Raw genomic sequence first — 19,041 nt, forward strand, 5'->3', positions numbered from 1 at the left:
GTAAAGTCAGCTTTACAATTAGCCGAAGACCTTATGAATTATAATTATTTTATTTATGGGAAGTGCTAAAGTGGGTGAAAATCCATTATTATTTTCTTGAGGAAGCACTAAACTTGTAGGGTCATACAGACCCTGAGGGAATGAGTAGCAACTGGTTCGATTCATGGGAAGATGGGTTCAATTCTTTGGATCAAGAGCTTCTCTCTCTCGGCAGTCAGTGTCACAGTGTCTGGGGACGTGAGGTAAGCAAGTATGACCTGGTTGTGGTAATGTCCGAAGACCTCACCTTCAAGGATCACAACAATGCCACTATCACATCTGCGAGGAAACTGATAAGATGGATAGTGAGAACGTTCAAGACAAGAGATGTTAAGCTAATGATGATCTTAAAACCACTTGTTCTCTCTAGGCTGGAATACTGCTGTACATTAACATCTCCATTCAAGGCAGGTGAAATTGTAGATCTAGAGAGTGTACAGAGAACCTTGACTCACGAAATCGTAATGACACAATTGCAAACAAACCATACCCCGGCCGGGATTGAACCCGCGGTCAGAGAGTCTCAAAACTCCAGCCCGTCGCGTTAGCCACTAGACCAGCTAGCCACCTTTACTGGACGTATAAGTTCCATCAAACACCTTAACTACTGGGAACTCCTGGAAGCACTTGACTTGTACTCACTGGAGCGCAGACGAGAGAGATACGTCATAATCTACACCTGGAAGATTATGACTGGTCCCTAATCTGCACACAGAAATCACTCCCTACGAAAGCAAAAGACTTGGCAGGCGATGCAACTTGCCCGCAGTGAAAAGTAGGGGCGTCACTGGTACACTAAGAAAAACACAATAAGTATCTGGGGCCCAAGACTGATCAACAGCCTCCCACTAGCCATAAGGGGCATTACCAATAGACCCCTAGTTAACATCTTCAAGAGGAAGCCGGACAGATACCTAAAGTCGGTGCCGGATCAGCCGGGCTGTGGTTCGTACGTTGGACTGCGTGCTGCCAACAGTAACACCCGCGTTCATCAGAACCTGATCCGCCGGGAGGCCTGGTCGTGGACCGGGCCGCGGTGGCGTTGATCCCCGGAATGCCCTCCACGTAGACGGTAGCTTGAATTCAATTCCTTGAATCAAAAGCCCCTTCCCAGCATCAAGGCGCCGCCCTCGAAAGGAATTGTGTGGTGAACGACAGTTTCACTGAAGGGGACAGTGACTCAGTGAGACCTGCAAGCGTAACAAATACCGCAGTGTCGGGGATATGCTCGGTTTTTTTTTTTTTTCGTTTTTTCTCTCTTGACTGTACATGCCAGCCCACTCCTCCTCCCCCCCCACGGCGGTTCTTTTGATGCCGGTGAGGGGCTCGTGGTCCAAGGAACTGGAGCGGGACTCCCTTGGATATATTCCTGTTCCCCCAGGAGCTGTATGCCCCCCTCCTACGGGTCTAGCACTCCCGTGAATCTTATAATAAGTCAGGGAACGGGTGAGGTTTGATCCAGTGACGAGTGAGTTAGTCGAGGTCTCACTTGTCATGGCCCCTCAAGGAAGGTTCCTTGATGTTGGTGAGGGGCTCTTGATTTAGAGAATTGGATCTGTGCTCCAGTTCCCCGAATTAAGCCTGAATGGCTTCCACATCCCCCCCAGGCGCTGTATAATCCTCCGGGTTTAGCGCTTCCCCCTTGATTATAATTATAATAATAATAATAATAATCACTTGTCATGGGTTCAAAACCCATCCCGTTCCCTGATTTGTTTTTTGCAATCGCTTTATTACGATTTCGCGAGTCATAGTAATAATGTTAGGTAAAAGGACACATGTGCAACTAATGCGACATTTTTATTGTGGCAACGTTTCGCTCTCCAGGAGCTTTGTCAAGCTGCTCCTGGGGAGCGAAAACATACCTAGCAATAATAATGTGACATTAGTTGTACATATTTTATTTTACCTAACATATTGTGGGTAATTCTAGCAACATTATTACAAATAATAATAAATTGTACATGCTGGGAGAGGAACATTATTTTTATAATCGAGGGGAAGTGCAAAATCTACGTGGATGATGCTAGGATAGCACCTGGGAAATGGTAGGCATTCTGGGTCGATCCAAAGGAGAGGATAATTCTAGTTCCTTAGATCAAGAGCACCTCACCGGCCTCAAGGCACCTCCCCCAAGGGAAGGAAACACCAGTATGTGATGTGAAGTACAATCTACATTCCATACTGATAAGACTTGTCACTGCAGGTTACCACATCCTGTGATATATGTACCAACTTTTTTTTTTTTTTTTTTTTTGGGGGGGGGGGGGACGGTTAACATAATACAAACCTTAGAAAAGAAGAACAGATTTAGGAAGGTTATCGGAAGGTACCGATTTGGCAATATATGTAAGTAGGTTTATTTAGGCAAAGGTTCACGTAAGTACAATTATCATACATAGTGTAAACCATACCCCCGGCCGGGATTGAACCCGCGGTCATAGAGTCTCAAAACTCTAGGATAACCCTCCAAAAAAATGTCAAGTGATTGGGTAGGTGTGGGGTGGATATAATGGAAATAAATAGTATAAAATACCGACACAATGGAAATATAAATACATATGCAGTATAATGTGATCCTTTATTGACTACGTTTCGCCCACACAGTGGGCTTTCTCAAGTCACCCCTACCTGGGGTGGAAGGTACGGGAGTATTTATAAATACTCCCGTACCTTCCACCCCAGGTAGATCTGTTTGTGACTTGAAAAAGCCCACTGTGTGGGCGAAACGTAGTCAATAAAGGATCACATTATACTGCATATATGTTTATATTTCCATTGTGTCGGTATTTTATACTATTTATTTCCGGGGTGGATATAAGTTGGACCTACCCAGCATGGGCCAGTAGGCATGCCAAAGTGCTCCTTTCTTATTTTTTTTTTTTTACGGATCACCCTTATGAAGGACCTTGAGAATCGGAATCGTGCTTGGATGCGCGCGCACTCCAGCAGGTCTAGTAGATAAGGTCTGTCCGGCTGGTCTTGGGTGACCCACTTCTCCCGCACTGGGTCCTCCGCTGTGACCACGAGCACACGGCTCGAAGCTCCGAGCTCTGCATCACTGACTCATTCAGCTGCCAGCCGTGCTGGTGTAGAGGTGAACCCTCGCAGCTCTTCCCAAGTATACACCACGCACGAACACGTGCGGCACATCACTTTACTTCATAATCTTTAGTGTGAATTTATAGAACTTATATTTCATCGTTGTCAAGTGCTGTCATATCATCAAGAGTGTAATATTTACACAGCCACCTGTTGAGTGAGGGATAATGGAAACATTACATAAATATCGCTGGGGTGACAGCACCATCTTCGCCCTGACGCAAAACAATAAAACTGTGATCTACGACTTGACTGTACCACCGAGACAGGAAAATGGTTACTACGTCACCGCAACTAACTACACCTACGGCTTCACCTTCAACTTCGAGGAGGAGTTCGAGGTGGGAGACTACACCGGGTGGATGCGTGTCAACTGGTGGCACAGCCTCGTATGGATCACCATGTACGTTTCCTTTATCTACGCTGGACAGTACTTCATGGAGAAGCGACCAAGATTTGAGCTGCGAGGGATACTGGGAGTCTGGAACCTGGTGTTAGCTGTATTCAGCACCTTGGGAGCCCTTCGCACCGTGCCAGAGATGGTTCATCTTCTCTCCAACTACGGTCTTGGCTTTACCGTCTGCATCTCTGGAAAACCGTGAGTTAAATGTTAAGTTCTGTATACACGATGGGAAGCGCCACGTGTGGATTATAGCACTAAGGACGGGGACGGTAGTTCACATTCCTTGAATTAAGAGCCCTTCAATAATTATCACCACGTCAACATTTCACCCGTGAAGTACTCATAGATAACATGAGTAGTGTGTGTGTGTGTGTGTGTGTGTGTGTGTGTGTGTGTGTGTGTGTGTGAGTGAGAGAGAGAGAGAGAGAGAGAGAGAGAGAGAGGATGGGGCTTTCCGTTTTCCTTCACTCATATGGTCCTCATAGTGTCTACTGCAGTATGTTTACTATATCATTATCACCTGTTTTTGATGTGCCCCAACCACCAGTATGTCAAGCAACATGGGGAACTCCACAGGATATTGAACTGCAGGTGAATTGTTCGTCCTAATGCGTAGTGCTGAGTATCCGGGTTGACATAACTGCAGCTAGTCATGACTTCCTGCGGAATGAATTACCCAACCGAGCTTGTGAAGGGAATACAAGTGTAGGCCTACTAAACAGATCCTTAGGTTAGGTAAGTTTCGTCAGAAAACAGGACATTCCCTGACGCAGGTCTTAGCCAGATGATGACCCGTTGTTGGAACTTTTGGTCATCTGACTGAGGCCTTCCGCTGGCTTACCGGTTATAACTATAACCATAATTTTTAAAAAATTATGGTTATAGTTATAACCATTTTTTATGGTCCTGCTCAGTCATTTTCAACGCTTGTTTGTAGTATTCCACTATTCTTATGTTCATATACTATACGTAGATTAACTGAACATAATTGTTCGTTTCGAATTCTTTTGTACATCCTTTTTCCTTGTCCCACCATTGATCCCACCACCACCTGCTCGGTTAGTTCCCTCTCCCATCCCCACCACTGCGGTAGGCTTCTAGTGATACTGCATACTTCATTTGTAAATTTAACCTTCATTCAGGTTAAATTTACTGACTCGTGGTTTAATTTGTTTAAATGTTTGCAGTTAAGCACGTTATTATTGGCAGAGTGATAACAATTTAAATTTAACATATTTAACGAAGGAAAAACCAACAAAGACATAGTATTAATTTCTAAGCTACGCTAGTGGTCCCACCATAACTTAGTATACACTGGTATATAGTATGTGGAAAAACTGCCTCCCAGCATATATTAGGGAAATTACCAATAAACCCCTGGCTGTCTTCAAGAAGGCGCTGGACAGGCACCGAAAGTCAGTACCTGAATAGCCGGGTTGTGGCTTGTACGTTGATGTACGTGCGGCCAACAGTAACAGCCTGGCTGATCAGGCCCTGGTCCACCAAAAGGCCTGGTCACAGACCGGGCCGCGGGGGCGTAGACCCCCGAAACCCTCTCCAGGTATATTCCAGGCAACAGAACAGTAAATGGAAACCATTAATACAACATTTCACCTGCACAACAGGCTTATATAAGAACATGAGAAGAAAGGAGAACTGCATCAGGTCTCCTGGCCCATGCTAGGCAGGTCCAAGGCGAAACGTTGCCCAAATAAAGTTTCCAGCTTCTGCTTTTGAATCTATCATCTTGCTTAGTATGTGCAGTTTTGTGCACCTTGCTGCTGAAAGCACATGTAATGCTGTTTTGATGCAGTTTGTGGACGCTATCAAGAACCAGCAGAAGGGAGTAAGTCTCGACATAATAACCTGGGCCGTGCTTACACATAAATAATTTTGATGACGTCCTTCTGGGATAGCACAGTTACAGTGTACTAGACTACACACTACGGTCTGGGATACTCAGTGTATTTTCTTAATTATTAATAGATCATGTTATCTTGAAGCTGGTTTAGCCGGTAGATGGTTTAATAAGTTTGTCGACCACAAGGGGCCAATTATGACTACAGGTCACATGTACACCACGAGTCTAGGATATTTTAATCCGAAATATAGAGAGTAAACTATAATTTTATTCATAGTTAAATACACACTCCTAGTGTACGTTCACTGTTGTCTAATGCACACGCAGCTATTGATTAGTAGATGACTTATTGCTCCGCTTTTCTAATGTGTATGGTGATTGATAGACATGCCCACTGCTTTTCTTTATTCTGTTGTAATTTAACCCTTCGCACAAGTGTAGAAGATATGGCATCATTGTTATCTTAATTGTAATAGATTGTAAAAAGTAGGTGAAAATTTAATTGTTCTGAATCTGTGAAAGCTTGAACATGAATAACATTTTTAGTGTTTAAATAGACTGACCGACATTAGGTCTCATGTTTACACAGTGACTGGACTCAAAAGCACTAGTCGTCTTGAATACTCTTTCCCTGTGTGTGTGTGTGTGTGTGTGTGTGTGTGTGTCAATTTCCATGTATTTAAAACGTTTCAGTATGAATCTAAATGATGTACAGTACAGCCCACAATATTGAATAAAAAACAAAAGGTAATGTTTCAACATGGTGAATGGTGTTAAAGGCGCTTAGAAATAAAACCGTCTCAATTCTCTTCGACCACTTGACATTAAATATTAACCAATCTCAGGGAGATCTTAAAAATGGAATGACCGGATGAAGTGGAACTATATCCTACTGACCTATACAATACAAGAGCTCAGATGACCCACGCAACCACAAATATGTGAGGATATCATTAACCGACACTCTGGATCGATACTCTCAACTTGGAAGTAAGAAATTTATAAACTTGAAAGTGCACTCAGGGCGCAGGGAGGGTAGTGTGTGCTCAGCTTGCCCGCTATGTTGCCGCTCAGTTCAGGGAAAGTTGAGGTTGAGAAAGAAACCTGGCGTGCTCTGAGGTCACCCTAGATGCCAACGTAAGGTTAGGGACCAGCTTGAGGTAAGTTCTGTTTTTTAGCAACAGCTGGTTGAGTGTGAGTCTGCTCTTTCATTCTAAAAGGTCGCTTTAGCAGCCAACGTGGTTACCTGTAGTTGCTTCCGGAGGTCACTGCCCTCGCAGCCCGGTCCCAGAACAGGCCTCCTAGTTGTTGACTTGATAGACCAGGCTCTTCCTGACTAGCGGTAGACGAGATCAGGAAAGGTTTCTTATACAGTGGATTAACTTCGTGATTCTTCTCTATATTCTCCAATGCATTTACAACTATAGCTGTATAGCCCTTGTGGCTTAGCCCTTCTTTTTGATTATAATAATAATTTACAACTATTCTGTAGTATGGAGGCCAGAACTGCGTTGTGATTATAATGCTAGACCTTATTGAAGACTTACGCATTACTGTTACTTGCATTACCCTCAAAGGGATTCATTGATGCCTTGAAGGGGCTTTTGATGCAAGGAATTTGACCTGTTCTCCCCTTCCTTGGATCGAACCCGACTGCCTCTAATTCCCACAAGTGCTATATGAACCCTAGTCGACTGGTGTGGGTCGCATCCTGGGGGACAAGATTAAGGACCCCAATGGAAATAAGTTAGACAGTCCTCGATGACGCACTGACTTTCTTGGGTTATCCTGGGTGGCTAACCCTCCGGGGTTAAAAATCCGAACGAAATCTTATCTTATGGATTTAGGACTTCCCCATTATTGTAATAATGTCACTTATACTGCTTGACATAAATATAAATCTAAGGACTCTGTTAGTCTTGTTTCGGACATTTAGGCACCGCGGTTCTGGAGTATTCCTGGAGGGTGTTTCAGGGGTCAACGCCCCCGCGGCCCGGTCCATGACCAGGCCTCGCGGTGAATCAGGGCCTGATCAATCAGGCTGTTACTGCTGGCCGCACGTATACAGACATGCGAACCATAGCCCGTCTGGTCAGGTACTGACTTTAGATGCCTGTTCAGCTCCTTGAAAACAGCCAGGGGTCTATTGGTAATCCCCCTTATGTATGCTGGAAGGCAGTTGAACAGTGTTGGGCCTATATTCTCTTAGCGTACTCATGGCGCCCCTGCTTTTCAAATTGGAGGAATGTTGCATCTCCTGCAGAGTCTTACTTTCGTAGGGAATGTGCAGATTTTGGACTCAGACATTTGCTATCGAGAATTTTTAGTCATTTTAACATCAGATTCAATTTTTTTACAGTATTCAATTTATAGGTACCACAGTTACTTTCATTCCCATCCCCTCAAGGTGCCTTGACGGTGAAGAGCTCGACCCAAGGAATTGGACCTATCTTCCCTTTCCTTGGGTCAAACCTAATTGGCCTTTATCTCTCAAGAGCTGTGTGACCCCTAAGAGTTTCGCGTTCCCCAATTAGGACTTTATATTTTTTCCATATTGAGTCGCATCTCAGTTTTTCCAATTCAAGCATTAATTTGCTTGAGCCGGTTATTGTGAAATTCTAAAGTATCCTCCTCAGAATTCAATACTCGGCCTATAATTGTGTCAGCGAATTTGCTCGTCATTTTTAATTCCGTAGTAATCTGACTGCTTTTCATTCCCCAAGGTTGTGCATGAGCCCTGTGAGTTTAGCGCTCCCCCCTGAAATAAATATATAAATCCTATTCAAAGAAACCACTTTATGTAATAAAACTGGCCAGTCAAAACGTACATAACCTAAAATCAGATGCGAAGCTTCAGTCTCGAGTTGTCTCACAGAATCCACTAAATTCTTGGTAAATTAGAAAATCTGTAATTATACAAACTAAACAAGGGAAAGTGGAAAAGAATTCTTCCTCCGTAAGCCATGCTTGTAAGAAGCGACTAAAATGCTGTGAGAAAGGGGCTAGTAACCCCTTTTCTCTAAATTACTAAATTTAGAAAAGACGACCTTTGATTTTGTTTTTGGGCCACTCTGCCTTGGTGAGATATGGCCAGTTTGTTGAAAAAAAAACTAGACACAAATGCAGAAGGGAAACCCCTAGCTGTCTTCAGGTGGCATGTTGATAAGTTCGTCAGTTTTTGATCAGTCACTGGATTGTGTGTGGTTAGTAGCATCAAGAGCTTGATTGATCAGGCCATCAACCGGGAGGCCTGGTCTGGGACTGGGGGAGGCGAGTGAGCCCTTGGTCTTCAGGTAATCATACCAGGTAATCATAAAATTGGTGACCTAGCAAAAGGGTGGTCATTGCAATACAGGTTCCACGTGTCTTGAGGTGTTGAAAGGGAGTCGTAAAGTGATCGAGAATTACACTCGAACATTAAATTTCTTGTGAATATAATAGATGTTGATTGTTACTTTTACTTTGCATGTTCCTCTGTGTCGTATTGTTTATTGCATAAAGCGGTGAGTGGTCTGCCAGCTCAAAACACTTACCAGTATCAAAAAAATTTTCTGTATAAAATGGCAGCACCTTCTCGGTTAATGTTATGGTTCTCAACTCGACGTTATAGTTTTCTTTAACATTTTCATTTCGTGCCTTCAATCATTTTTTTTTTAAATCACAGTACACATTGTTTAATGTTTTCCACCTCTATTTTTACCCACATTTTGATTATAACTAGGATGTTAGGTTATATAGTTAAGAGCGTGATCTGTGTTGAGGAAGAGCAGTAGCGTCCAGGCTGACGCTGCTGAGTATTGTTTAAGACATTTAGGCAAATATTGCAAGATAAAAATCTTGCACCGAGAAATTACAGGTATAAAGCATACCAGACAGAAAAAAAAACACTAAAGGAACAAAACATCCTTCAGGAAACTGGAAAAAAAAAACTTAGTTTTTCACGTGTGCAAAATTCAAACGATTTTTTCCCCAACAATGGCCCTCTGCTCAAAAAAATAAATATACAGACGACAAAAAAAAAATTGATCGACATCCATGAAGAAGTACAGCATAAATCAATGTTCAGAAATCCAGTTGGCATGAGAGGTGAAGACTCCGTGCAGTCCCCAATAAGAGGTACATTGTCCTCCCGTGTAGTGTAGTATCCTAGTCAGTTTTTACGATGTGTGGCAACCAGTTCTTTTACCACCATCATAGAACTGGTTAGAAAGGTGACTAACCTAAGTACAGACACCAACACAGATATCTGTTATCATATGTGATGGCTGTAATAAAATATGTGAGATAACTTCTGGAACACCACCTTTAGAGAACATAAGTATGCGCCTGTAACCTGGACGACATGGACATCGCGTGCATAGTTCTCTGTTCATGTGGTCACTGATGAAATGGAGATACCAGGCTTGTAATTAAAGAAGACTTTAAGGCATTATTGATAACCGCTTTTAACACTAGTTCAGAAATCAATTAATTTTAACATTTCAAGCAGATGCCTCCCTCAACTAACGTCTCTTTCCCTCACAGTCATCATATTATTGAAGCATCTCTGATACACAGCTTTCCTGGTATACGTCTTAGTGCTGGTTTTGTCCCTGTAGATGCCTTCCTTTCTCATATTATCATATGCTCCAAACTTTAGAACACTCGTGACTTGACATGATCTTTTCTTCTCTTCTTACCTTTTCTCCTTTCCCATTTTTACTATCTTTCTTTATTTGTTCCTTCCGTTCTGCCTAGTGTGTTCTGTTCTTCAGTTCCCGCCCCCCCCGCCTTGTCTCTTTCCCTATATACTATATATATATGCTGATAATTTACCATAATATGTAATATTAAGATTAACGAAGTTCCCAGGAACGAAACGTTTTCTAATAAAATGTTGTGTTGCTACGAGTTTTTTGTTTACATTCTTTACTTGTACGTTTTTACGTAAAGTAAAGGTAAAAGAATGTTGTGTACGGGTTCACAGAACTACTGAATAAATTAAACTACAAGAGTAAATTGGTTATGCACACAGCTTTTGTTTTATTAGTACTTAGAGGGTCTTCCATGTGAATGTGGTGGGTAGCGTTATGTTTGTTTTAAGGAGGTGCCAGTCTGGCGCCACTATACCAGGCCTGTCTGCTGGATGAACATGTGACTGCTGCACCACCACCACCACCACCACTACACTGGTCTGCTGGATGAACAGTGACTACTGCACCACCACCACCATTACACTGGTCTGCTGGATGAACATGTGACTGCTGCACCACCAGCACCACTACACTGGTCTGCTGGATGAACATGTGACTACTGCACCACCACCACTACACTGGACTGCTGGATGAACAGTGACTACTGCACCACCACCACTACACTGGACTGCTGGATGAACAGTGACTACTGCACCACCACCACTACACTGGTCTGCTGGATGAACAGTGACTACTGCACCACCACCACCACTACACTGGTCTGCTGGATGAACAGTGACTACTGCACCACCACCACCACTACACTGGTCTGCTGGATGAACAGTGACTACTGCACCACCACCACCACTACACTGGACTGCTGGATGAACAGTGACTACTGCACCACCACCACCACTACACTGGTCTGCTGGATGAACAGTGACTACTGCACCACCACCACCACTACACTGGTCTGCTGGATGAACAGTGACTACTACACCACCACCACCACTACACTGGTCTGCTGGACGAACAGTGACTACTACACCACCACCACTACCACTACTACACTGGTCTGCTAGATGAACAGTGACTACTGCACCACCACCACTACACTGGTCTGGACGAACAGTGACTACTGCACCACCACCACCACTACACTGGTCTGCTGGACGAACAGTGACTACTATACCACCACCCCTACCACACTGGTCTGCTAGATGAACAGTGACTACCGCACCACCACTACACTGGTCTGCTGGACGAACAGTGACTACTGCACCACCACTACACTGGTCTGCTGGATAAACAGTGACTACTGCACCACCACCACCACTACACTGGTCTGCTGGATGAACAGTGACTACTGCACCACCACTACACTGGTCTGCTGGATAAACAGTGACTACTGCACCACCACCACCACTACACTGGTCTGCTGGATGAACAGTGACTACTGCACCACCACTAAACTGGTCTGTTGGATAAACAGTGAGTACTGCACCACCACCACCACTACACTGGTCTGCTGGATAAACAGTGACTACTGCACCACCACTACACTGGTCTGCTGGATGAACAGTGACTACTGCACCACCACCACTACTACACTGGTATGCTGGATGAACAGTGAATACTGCACCACCACTACACTGGTCTGCTGGATGAACAGTGACTACTGCACCACCACCACTACACTGGTCTGCTGGATGAACAGTGACTGCTCTACTGTACCATCACCATAGCACTGGTCTGCTAGAGAAACAGTGACTACTGTACCACTACTGTACCACCACCATACCACTGGTCTGATAGATAAACAGTGACTACTGTACCACCACCATACCACTGGTCTGATAGATAAACAGTGACTACTGTACCACCACTACAACACTGGTGTGCAGGATAAACGGTAACTACTGTACCACCACCATAGCTCTGGTATGATGGATAGTTACCACGGTACCATAGCACTGATGCACCACTACAACACAGGTGTACCACAACACTGGTGTACAACAACACAGGTATACCACAACAACACTGGTGTACCACAACACAACACTGGTGTACCTCAACACTGGTGCACCACAACACTGGTGCACCACCACGACACTGGTGTGATGGATAGTTACCGTGCTGGGACAAGGCGTTGATTTTCACTTCATTCTCCAGGCTCCTACTCACTTACCTATCTGTATTTGCGGGAGTTGAATCCTAGTTCCTGACCGTCTGAAGTGACCGTGTCTGGGTTTGCACACGCGTGGCTTCCTGGATCCTATCATACATGTTCTTAAAGCTGTGTATTGAGTTGTGTGTCCCTTGTATACAAGGTATACAAGCCTCTCAGACATCACTGACAAACTACTATACAGAGAGCCGCTTGTTATGCTGAGCATTTCCCGCAAATTAGGTCAGTTTTGTCCCAGGATGCGACTCTGCAGCCTTCAGCGTGACAGTGTCAGCGTGCCTCCTTGTGCTCCGGGTTTTCTGGTGTTTTCACGGTCGCTCTTACGTGCTAGAACTTTAATTTGTGTCATCAATCCTATACGATACATCCCTCTAGCGCCTGGAACCAATCTTGGGCGGAAAACATTATATACTGAGTCAAAAAAGGAGAATTAGTGTGCACTACCTAGCAGAGTTTACTGCCAGAGGGGAATCATAGGCCTGTGTCCCGTGTGAAAAAAATAATAATTGAACTTTGTGTCAGAGGAAAGAAAGTCTCCCTGAAAACATTGAGTATACATAGTGTATAGTGTATACTACAGTGGCTCCCTAGTATATTGATGATAAAGGCTAAAGTGTCATTTGAAAACAGGTGAATTTGTAAATGAAGTGATAAGCCTATAGAGGCAGGTGCCAGAAGTCGCCAGAAACTTGCCACAGGTCAGCTGTTTTAATAATCTTCCTGGCCTGCTAGTGTACTCGCATATAATCTAGTGATACCAGTGAATAGCAGAATACAGTGTTGTAGTAGCAACTAACCAGTATTATAATGGTACTTAGTGGAGTGGAGTGCCTTTCATTAGTTTCTTTTTTCTTGAAATACCAGACGTATACTGTGAATTTCATATAACCTGTAGTTACCAGCGGTCGCAATATACACAACGAGAAGCAATTATTACTACAGAAAAAGCGTCCTTCCTCCAAAATTTGCACCAGTCAACTATAGTGATAATATAGCATTTATTGTGGTGGAGACGGAAAAAAAACTAGAAAAGCTAGATACAGCGATTGATAAACAAGGGTTGAGGTCGACCGTTCGTCATTGTAGGAGCTGCCAGCAGTCACCGGCTCTTCAACACGCAAGTTATACTTTTGTATCAATCAAATCACATATTACTCGGGTAGATAATTTCCAGTAGATCCTTCATGTGTTAGCTCAAATCACCGACCAGTATGGTTTAAATAAGTGACCCACTAATCAGATCAGATAGACTGGTCCGAACCCTTGACTGGTCCGAACCCTTGACTGGTCCGAACCCTTGACTGGTCCGAACCCTGGACTGGTTTCAAACGGTTTCGTTGTGCACTACCTAGCAGGTTATTAATAGAATATTCAAGAGGTTGCTAGTAGAATTGCAGTAAATCAACCATTCAAATCATTATGAAGCTGTGTGTAGTCTGTGGTCAGTCAAACAAACGGGCTTCCACATGCATAAATTGTCATTTTTGTGGAAATTGGTGTCACGCCCCTTGTGCAGATATCCAAGAACTAGCTACAAACAGTATTAAAACAGGGAAGTGTTTTTGGGTATGCCCAAATGAGATAAATCTGTGGACTAAAATCACAAGGGTATTAAAAGAGGTCAACATCAAAGCTGCTTTCATAGAAAACCTGGAAGCTTTCTACAACAGATGGGAACAAAAAGTCTGGGCTGAATGGTACTGCCCTTGATACTGGCCATGTAGTCAGAAACTGTAAGGCTGGAGGTGATGTCCTGGTAGTCAGTAAATGGGGGGCTGATAGTGCTGTCCTGGGAGACAGTAATGGTGAAGCTGGAGGTGCTGTCCTGGGAGACAGTAATGGTGAAGCTGGAGGTGCTGTCCTGGGAGACAGTAATGGTGAAGCTGGAGGTGCTGTCCTGGGAGACAGTAATGGGGAAGCTGGAGATGCTGTCCTGGGAGACAGTAATGGTGAAGCTGGAGATGCTGTCCTGGGAGACAGTAATGGGGAAGCTGGAGATGCTGTCCTGGGAGACAGTAATGGTGAAGCTGGAGATTTTGTCCAGGTAGTCGGGAATTATACGCAGGAAGGAATACATATAAATGACCTCATAGGGGACAGGAGCCATAGTAGGGAAACAAGTGTAGTCAAAGATAAGATAAAACCAATATTGCAAACTAGAAATACCGCAGGAAATAGCAAACAAGAGGACTCCACTAGCAATAGTGAGGATATATTACCAAAAACAACTGGTGGGAGCTCCATTGTTGGTGCTAGGGAGGATAGAAGTAAGACAGGGAAACATGCACCAACAGGGAATACAGTCACAGAAACCCAAGGCAAACGGAAACCAAGCCTGTGCACATACTATGCACTCGGTATCTGCTGGCATGGGAAATCTGGAAAAACAGATGGGACGTGCAACTATGACCACCCTAGAAAATGCCATGCCCATATGACAACAGGAAAATGCAAACTCCCTTCCTGTAAGCTTTTTCACCCTGAACTGTGTACCTCTTCAGTACAGGAAAGACTGTGCTATAACTTAAATTGCCAGGCATGCCATCTAAAGGGGACAAAAAGATACAAAACATCCAGGCCATGGGAAAACCTGGGTAGCCACAGCCACTCAAGAGGGAGAGGTTTTTTTAGTGCCAGGAAGGAAAAAAAACTGGCAGGAAATGGCAGAAATCGTACACCAAATCCAGTCATTCCTGGAGTGGAACCACAGTCGATGGCCTCCACTCCAAACCAACAGATACAGATACTAATGCCGGAAAAAAAATCCCCCTCCCCCCCAGTACCAACACTACCACCAGTCCGATAACATTCTTCTTTGCAAATATACAGGGTCTAAAGCCAGCAACAAACAAAATACCTTTCATCCGTGGACTGCTTGCAGAGGCAAAGGCAATGTTCGCGGCTTTCACTGAGACCCACATAAAGGATCACTTGGACAATGAAATATGGATCCCAGGTTACAACCTATACAGATGTGACAGTGAACAGGCAAAAGGGGGGGGGGGTTGGCCTGTACATTGCAGAGTCACTTGTTTGCACAGAACTGCTAAATGCCTCAAATGATGTAGTGGAAGTTTTAGCAGTAAAGGTCGAGAACCAAAACCTAGTCATTGTGGTAGTCTACAAGCCTCCGTATGCAACATCCCAGCAATTCCAGGAACAGCTGTTAAAAATTGACCACTGTCTGGAAAACCTTCCAGCTCCTGCACCCAACATCTTGCTCCTGGGGGATTTCAACTTAAGGCACCTAAAATGGAGGAATATAGCAAATAATATTGTTGCAGTAATAACACCAGGAGGCAGCTCTGATGAAAACTCACACTCGCGCGAGCTTTTAAATCTCTGCACAAAATTCAATTTAAACCAGCAAATAATAGAGCCTACTAGACTGGAGAATACACTAGACCTCATCTTCACTAACAATGATGATCTGATAAGAAATGTCACCATATCAAAAACAATATACTCAGATCACAACATAATTGAGGTTCAGTCATGTATGCGCGGAGCCCCAGACCGACATAATGAGATTAGTCACGAGGGAGCATTCACCAAATTCAACTTCAATAACAAAAACATAAAGTGGGACCAAGTAAACCAAGTCCTAACCGATATAAGCTGGGAAGATATACTAAGCAACACAGACCCCAACTTATGCCTAGAACAGATTAACTCGGTGGCACTCGATGTATGCACAAGGCTTATTCCTCTAAGAAAAAGGAGGAGTAGATGTAAAACAGAAAGAGACAGGCGCTCCCTTTACAGGCGACGGAAAAGAATAACAGAGCGGCTAAAAGAGGTCAATATATCTGAAATGCGTAGGGAGACACTGGTCAGAGAAATAGCAAGCATCGAACTTAAGCTAAAAGAATCCTTTAGGAGTCAGGAATCGCGGGAAGAACTAAAAGCCATAAATGAAATCGAAAAAAACACAAAGTATTTCTTCTCCTATGCCAAATCAAAATCGAGAACAACGTCCAGTATTGGGCCCCTACTTAAACAAGATGGGTCCTACACAAATGACAGCAAGGAAATGAGTGAGCTACTCAAGTCCCAATATGACTCAGTTTTTAGCAAGCCGCTAACCAGACTGAGAGTCGAAGATCAAAATGAATTTTTTATGAGAGAGCCACAAAATTTGATTAACACAAGCCTATCCGATGTTATCCTGACGCCAAATGACTTCGAACAGGCGATAAATGACATGCCCATGCACTCTGCCCCAGGGCCAGATTCATGGAACTCCGTGTTCATCAAGAACTGTAAGAAGGGGCTTTTACCATCCTATGGAGAGGGAGCATGGACACGGGGGTCGTCCCACAGTTACTAAAAACAACAGACATAGCCCCACTCCACAAAGGGGGCAGTAAAGCAACAGCAAAGAACTACAGACCAATAGCACTAACATCCCATATCATAAAAATCTTTGAAAGGGTCCCAAGAAGCAAGATCACCACCCATCTAGAAACCCATCAGTTACACAACCCAGGGCAACATGGGTTTAGAACAGGTCGCTCCTGTCTGTCTCAACTATTGGATCACTACGACAAGGTCCTAAATGCACTAGAAGACAAAAAGAATGCAGATGTAATATATACAGATTTTGCAAAAGCCTTCGACAAGTGTGACCATGGCGTAATAGCGCACAAAATGCGTGCTAAAGGAATAACAGGAAAAGTCGGTCGATGGATCTATAATTTCCTCACTAACAGAACACAGAGAGTAGTCGTCAACAGAGTAAAGTCCGAGGCAGCTACGGTGAAAAGCTCTGTTCCACAAGGCACAGTACTCGCTCTCATCTTGTTCCTCATCCTCATATCCGACATAGACAAGGATGTCAGCCACAGCACCGTGTCTTCCTTTGCAGATGACACCCGAATCTGCATGACAGTGTCTTCCATTGCAGACACTGCAAAGCTCCAGGCGGACATCAACCAAATCTTTCAGTGGGCTGCAGAAAACAATATGAAGTTCAACGATGAGAAATTTCAAGTACTCAGATATGGTAAACATGAGGAAATTAAATCTTCATCAGAGTACAAAACAAATTCTGGCCACAAAATAGAGCGAAACACCAACGTCAAAGACCTGGGAGTGATCATGTCTGAGGATCTCACCTTCAAGGACCATAACATTGTATCAATCGCATCTGCTAGAAAAATGACAGGATGGATAATGAGAACCTTCAAAACTAGGGAGGCCAAGCCCATGATGACACTCTTCAGGTCACTTGTTCTATCTAGGCTGGAATATTGCTGCACACTAACAGCACCTTTCAAGGCAGGTGAAATTGCCGACCTAGAAAATGTACAGAGAACTTTCACGGCGCGCATAACAGAGATAAAACACCTCAATTACTGGGAGCGCTTGAGGTTCCTGAACCTGTATTCCCTGGAACGCAGGCGGGAGAGATACATGATTATATACACCTGGAAAATCCTAGAGGGACTAGTACCGAACTTGCACACGAAAATCACTCACTACGAAAGCAAAAGACTTGGCAGACGATGCACCATCCCCCCAATGAAAAGCAGGGGTGTCACTAGCACGTTAAGAGACCATACAATAAGTGTCAGGGGCCCAAGACTGTTCAACTGCCTCCCAGCACACATAAGGGGGATTACCAACAGACCCCTGGCAGTCTTCAAGCTGGCACTGGACAAGCACCTAAAGTCAGTTCCGGATCAGCCGGGCTGTGGCTCGTACGTTGGTTTGCGTGCAGCCAGCAGCAACAGCCTGGTTGATCAGGCTCTGATCCACCAGGAGGCCTGGTCACAGACCGGGCCGCGGGGGCGTTGACCCCCGGAACTCTCTCCAGGTAAACTCCAGGTAAACCAGTCTGTTACCGAGTTAGAAAGATAACGGGTAAAAACAAAGTTAGTAGATAGATAAAAGTTAAAAAAAGATAACGAATTAGAAAGATAAGTTCTAAAGATAGCAGGATAATAGAAAGATGACAAGTAGAAAAAATAACAAATATTTGTAAGGTAACGCTGAGTTGGATAACACTTGAACGAGGTGTTGTGTACCTGCCTTGTGTAGGGCGCCTTGATGCTGGTCAGGGTGCTCTTGATCCAAGGAAACGCAGCATCCCTCCCGCTTCCAAACGACGTTGCTACATCCTTACGGTTTTAGCACTTTCCAGTGGTCATTGTTACTTCGTTTGAGTATTATTGCGTGAAGAATGAGGGTTTAAGCTTATTAATAAATGTACGTGAAGAATGAGGGTTAGTTTAAGCTTATTAATACATGTACGTGAAAAAATGAGGGTTATTAATACATGTACGTGAAGAATGAGGATTATTAATACATGTACGTGAAGAATGAGGATTAATACATGTACGTGAAGAATGAGGATTAATACATGTACGTGAAGAATGAGGGCTAGTTTAAGCTTGTGTTAGTACGTGCGTTTCTACATTACTTTTTAACAAAACACTGATCTTAAGAGGCCCAGGCGCTCTGTACACATTACAGATTCCTTCCAACTATGTGGTAAAACACTCTTATAGATAGGATTTCGCTTTCCAAGCTTTCTCGTCTACCTGAGACAGCTTGTATAAAGTTTTCTCGTCTACCTGAGACAGCTTGTATGAAGCTTTCTCGTCTACCTGAGACAGCTTGTATGAAGCTTTCTCGTCTACCTGAGACAGCTTGTATGAAGCTTTCTCGTCTACCTGAGACAGCTTGTATAAAGTTTTCTCGTCTACCTGAGACAGCTTGTATGAAGCTTTCTCGTCTACCTGAGACAGCTTGTATGAAGCTTTCTCAT

At 44.0% G+C, this 19,041-nt stretch overlaps 1 protein-coding gene across 1 annotated transcript in view; it reads left to right on the forward strand.

Annotated features, from left to right (window-relative positions):
- Positions 1-3,037: 3,037 nt before the first annotated feature.
- The window catches only part of Baldspot (elongation of very long chain fatty acids protein baldspot), a 215,760-nt gene continuing 199,756 nt past the window's right edge, over positions 3,038-19,041 (forward strand). The window contains exon 1 of the mRNA XM_070083020.1: positions 3,038-3,739. Coding sequence (XP_069939121.1) covers positions 3,309-3,739 — 431 coding nt within the window. The 5' untranslated portion in view covers positions 3,038-3,308. The remainder of the gene's footprint in view (positions 3,740-19,041) is intronic.

Source organism: Cherax quadricarinatus, chromosome 8 (assembly GCF_038502225.1).
Source record: "Cherax quadricarinatus isolate ZL_2023a chromosome 8, ASM3850222v1, whole genome shotgun sequence".
Classification (NCBI taxonomy): domain Eukaryota; kingdom Metazoa; phylum Arthropoda; class Malacostraca; order Decapoda; family Parastacidae; genus Cherax; species Cherax quadricarinatus.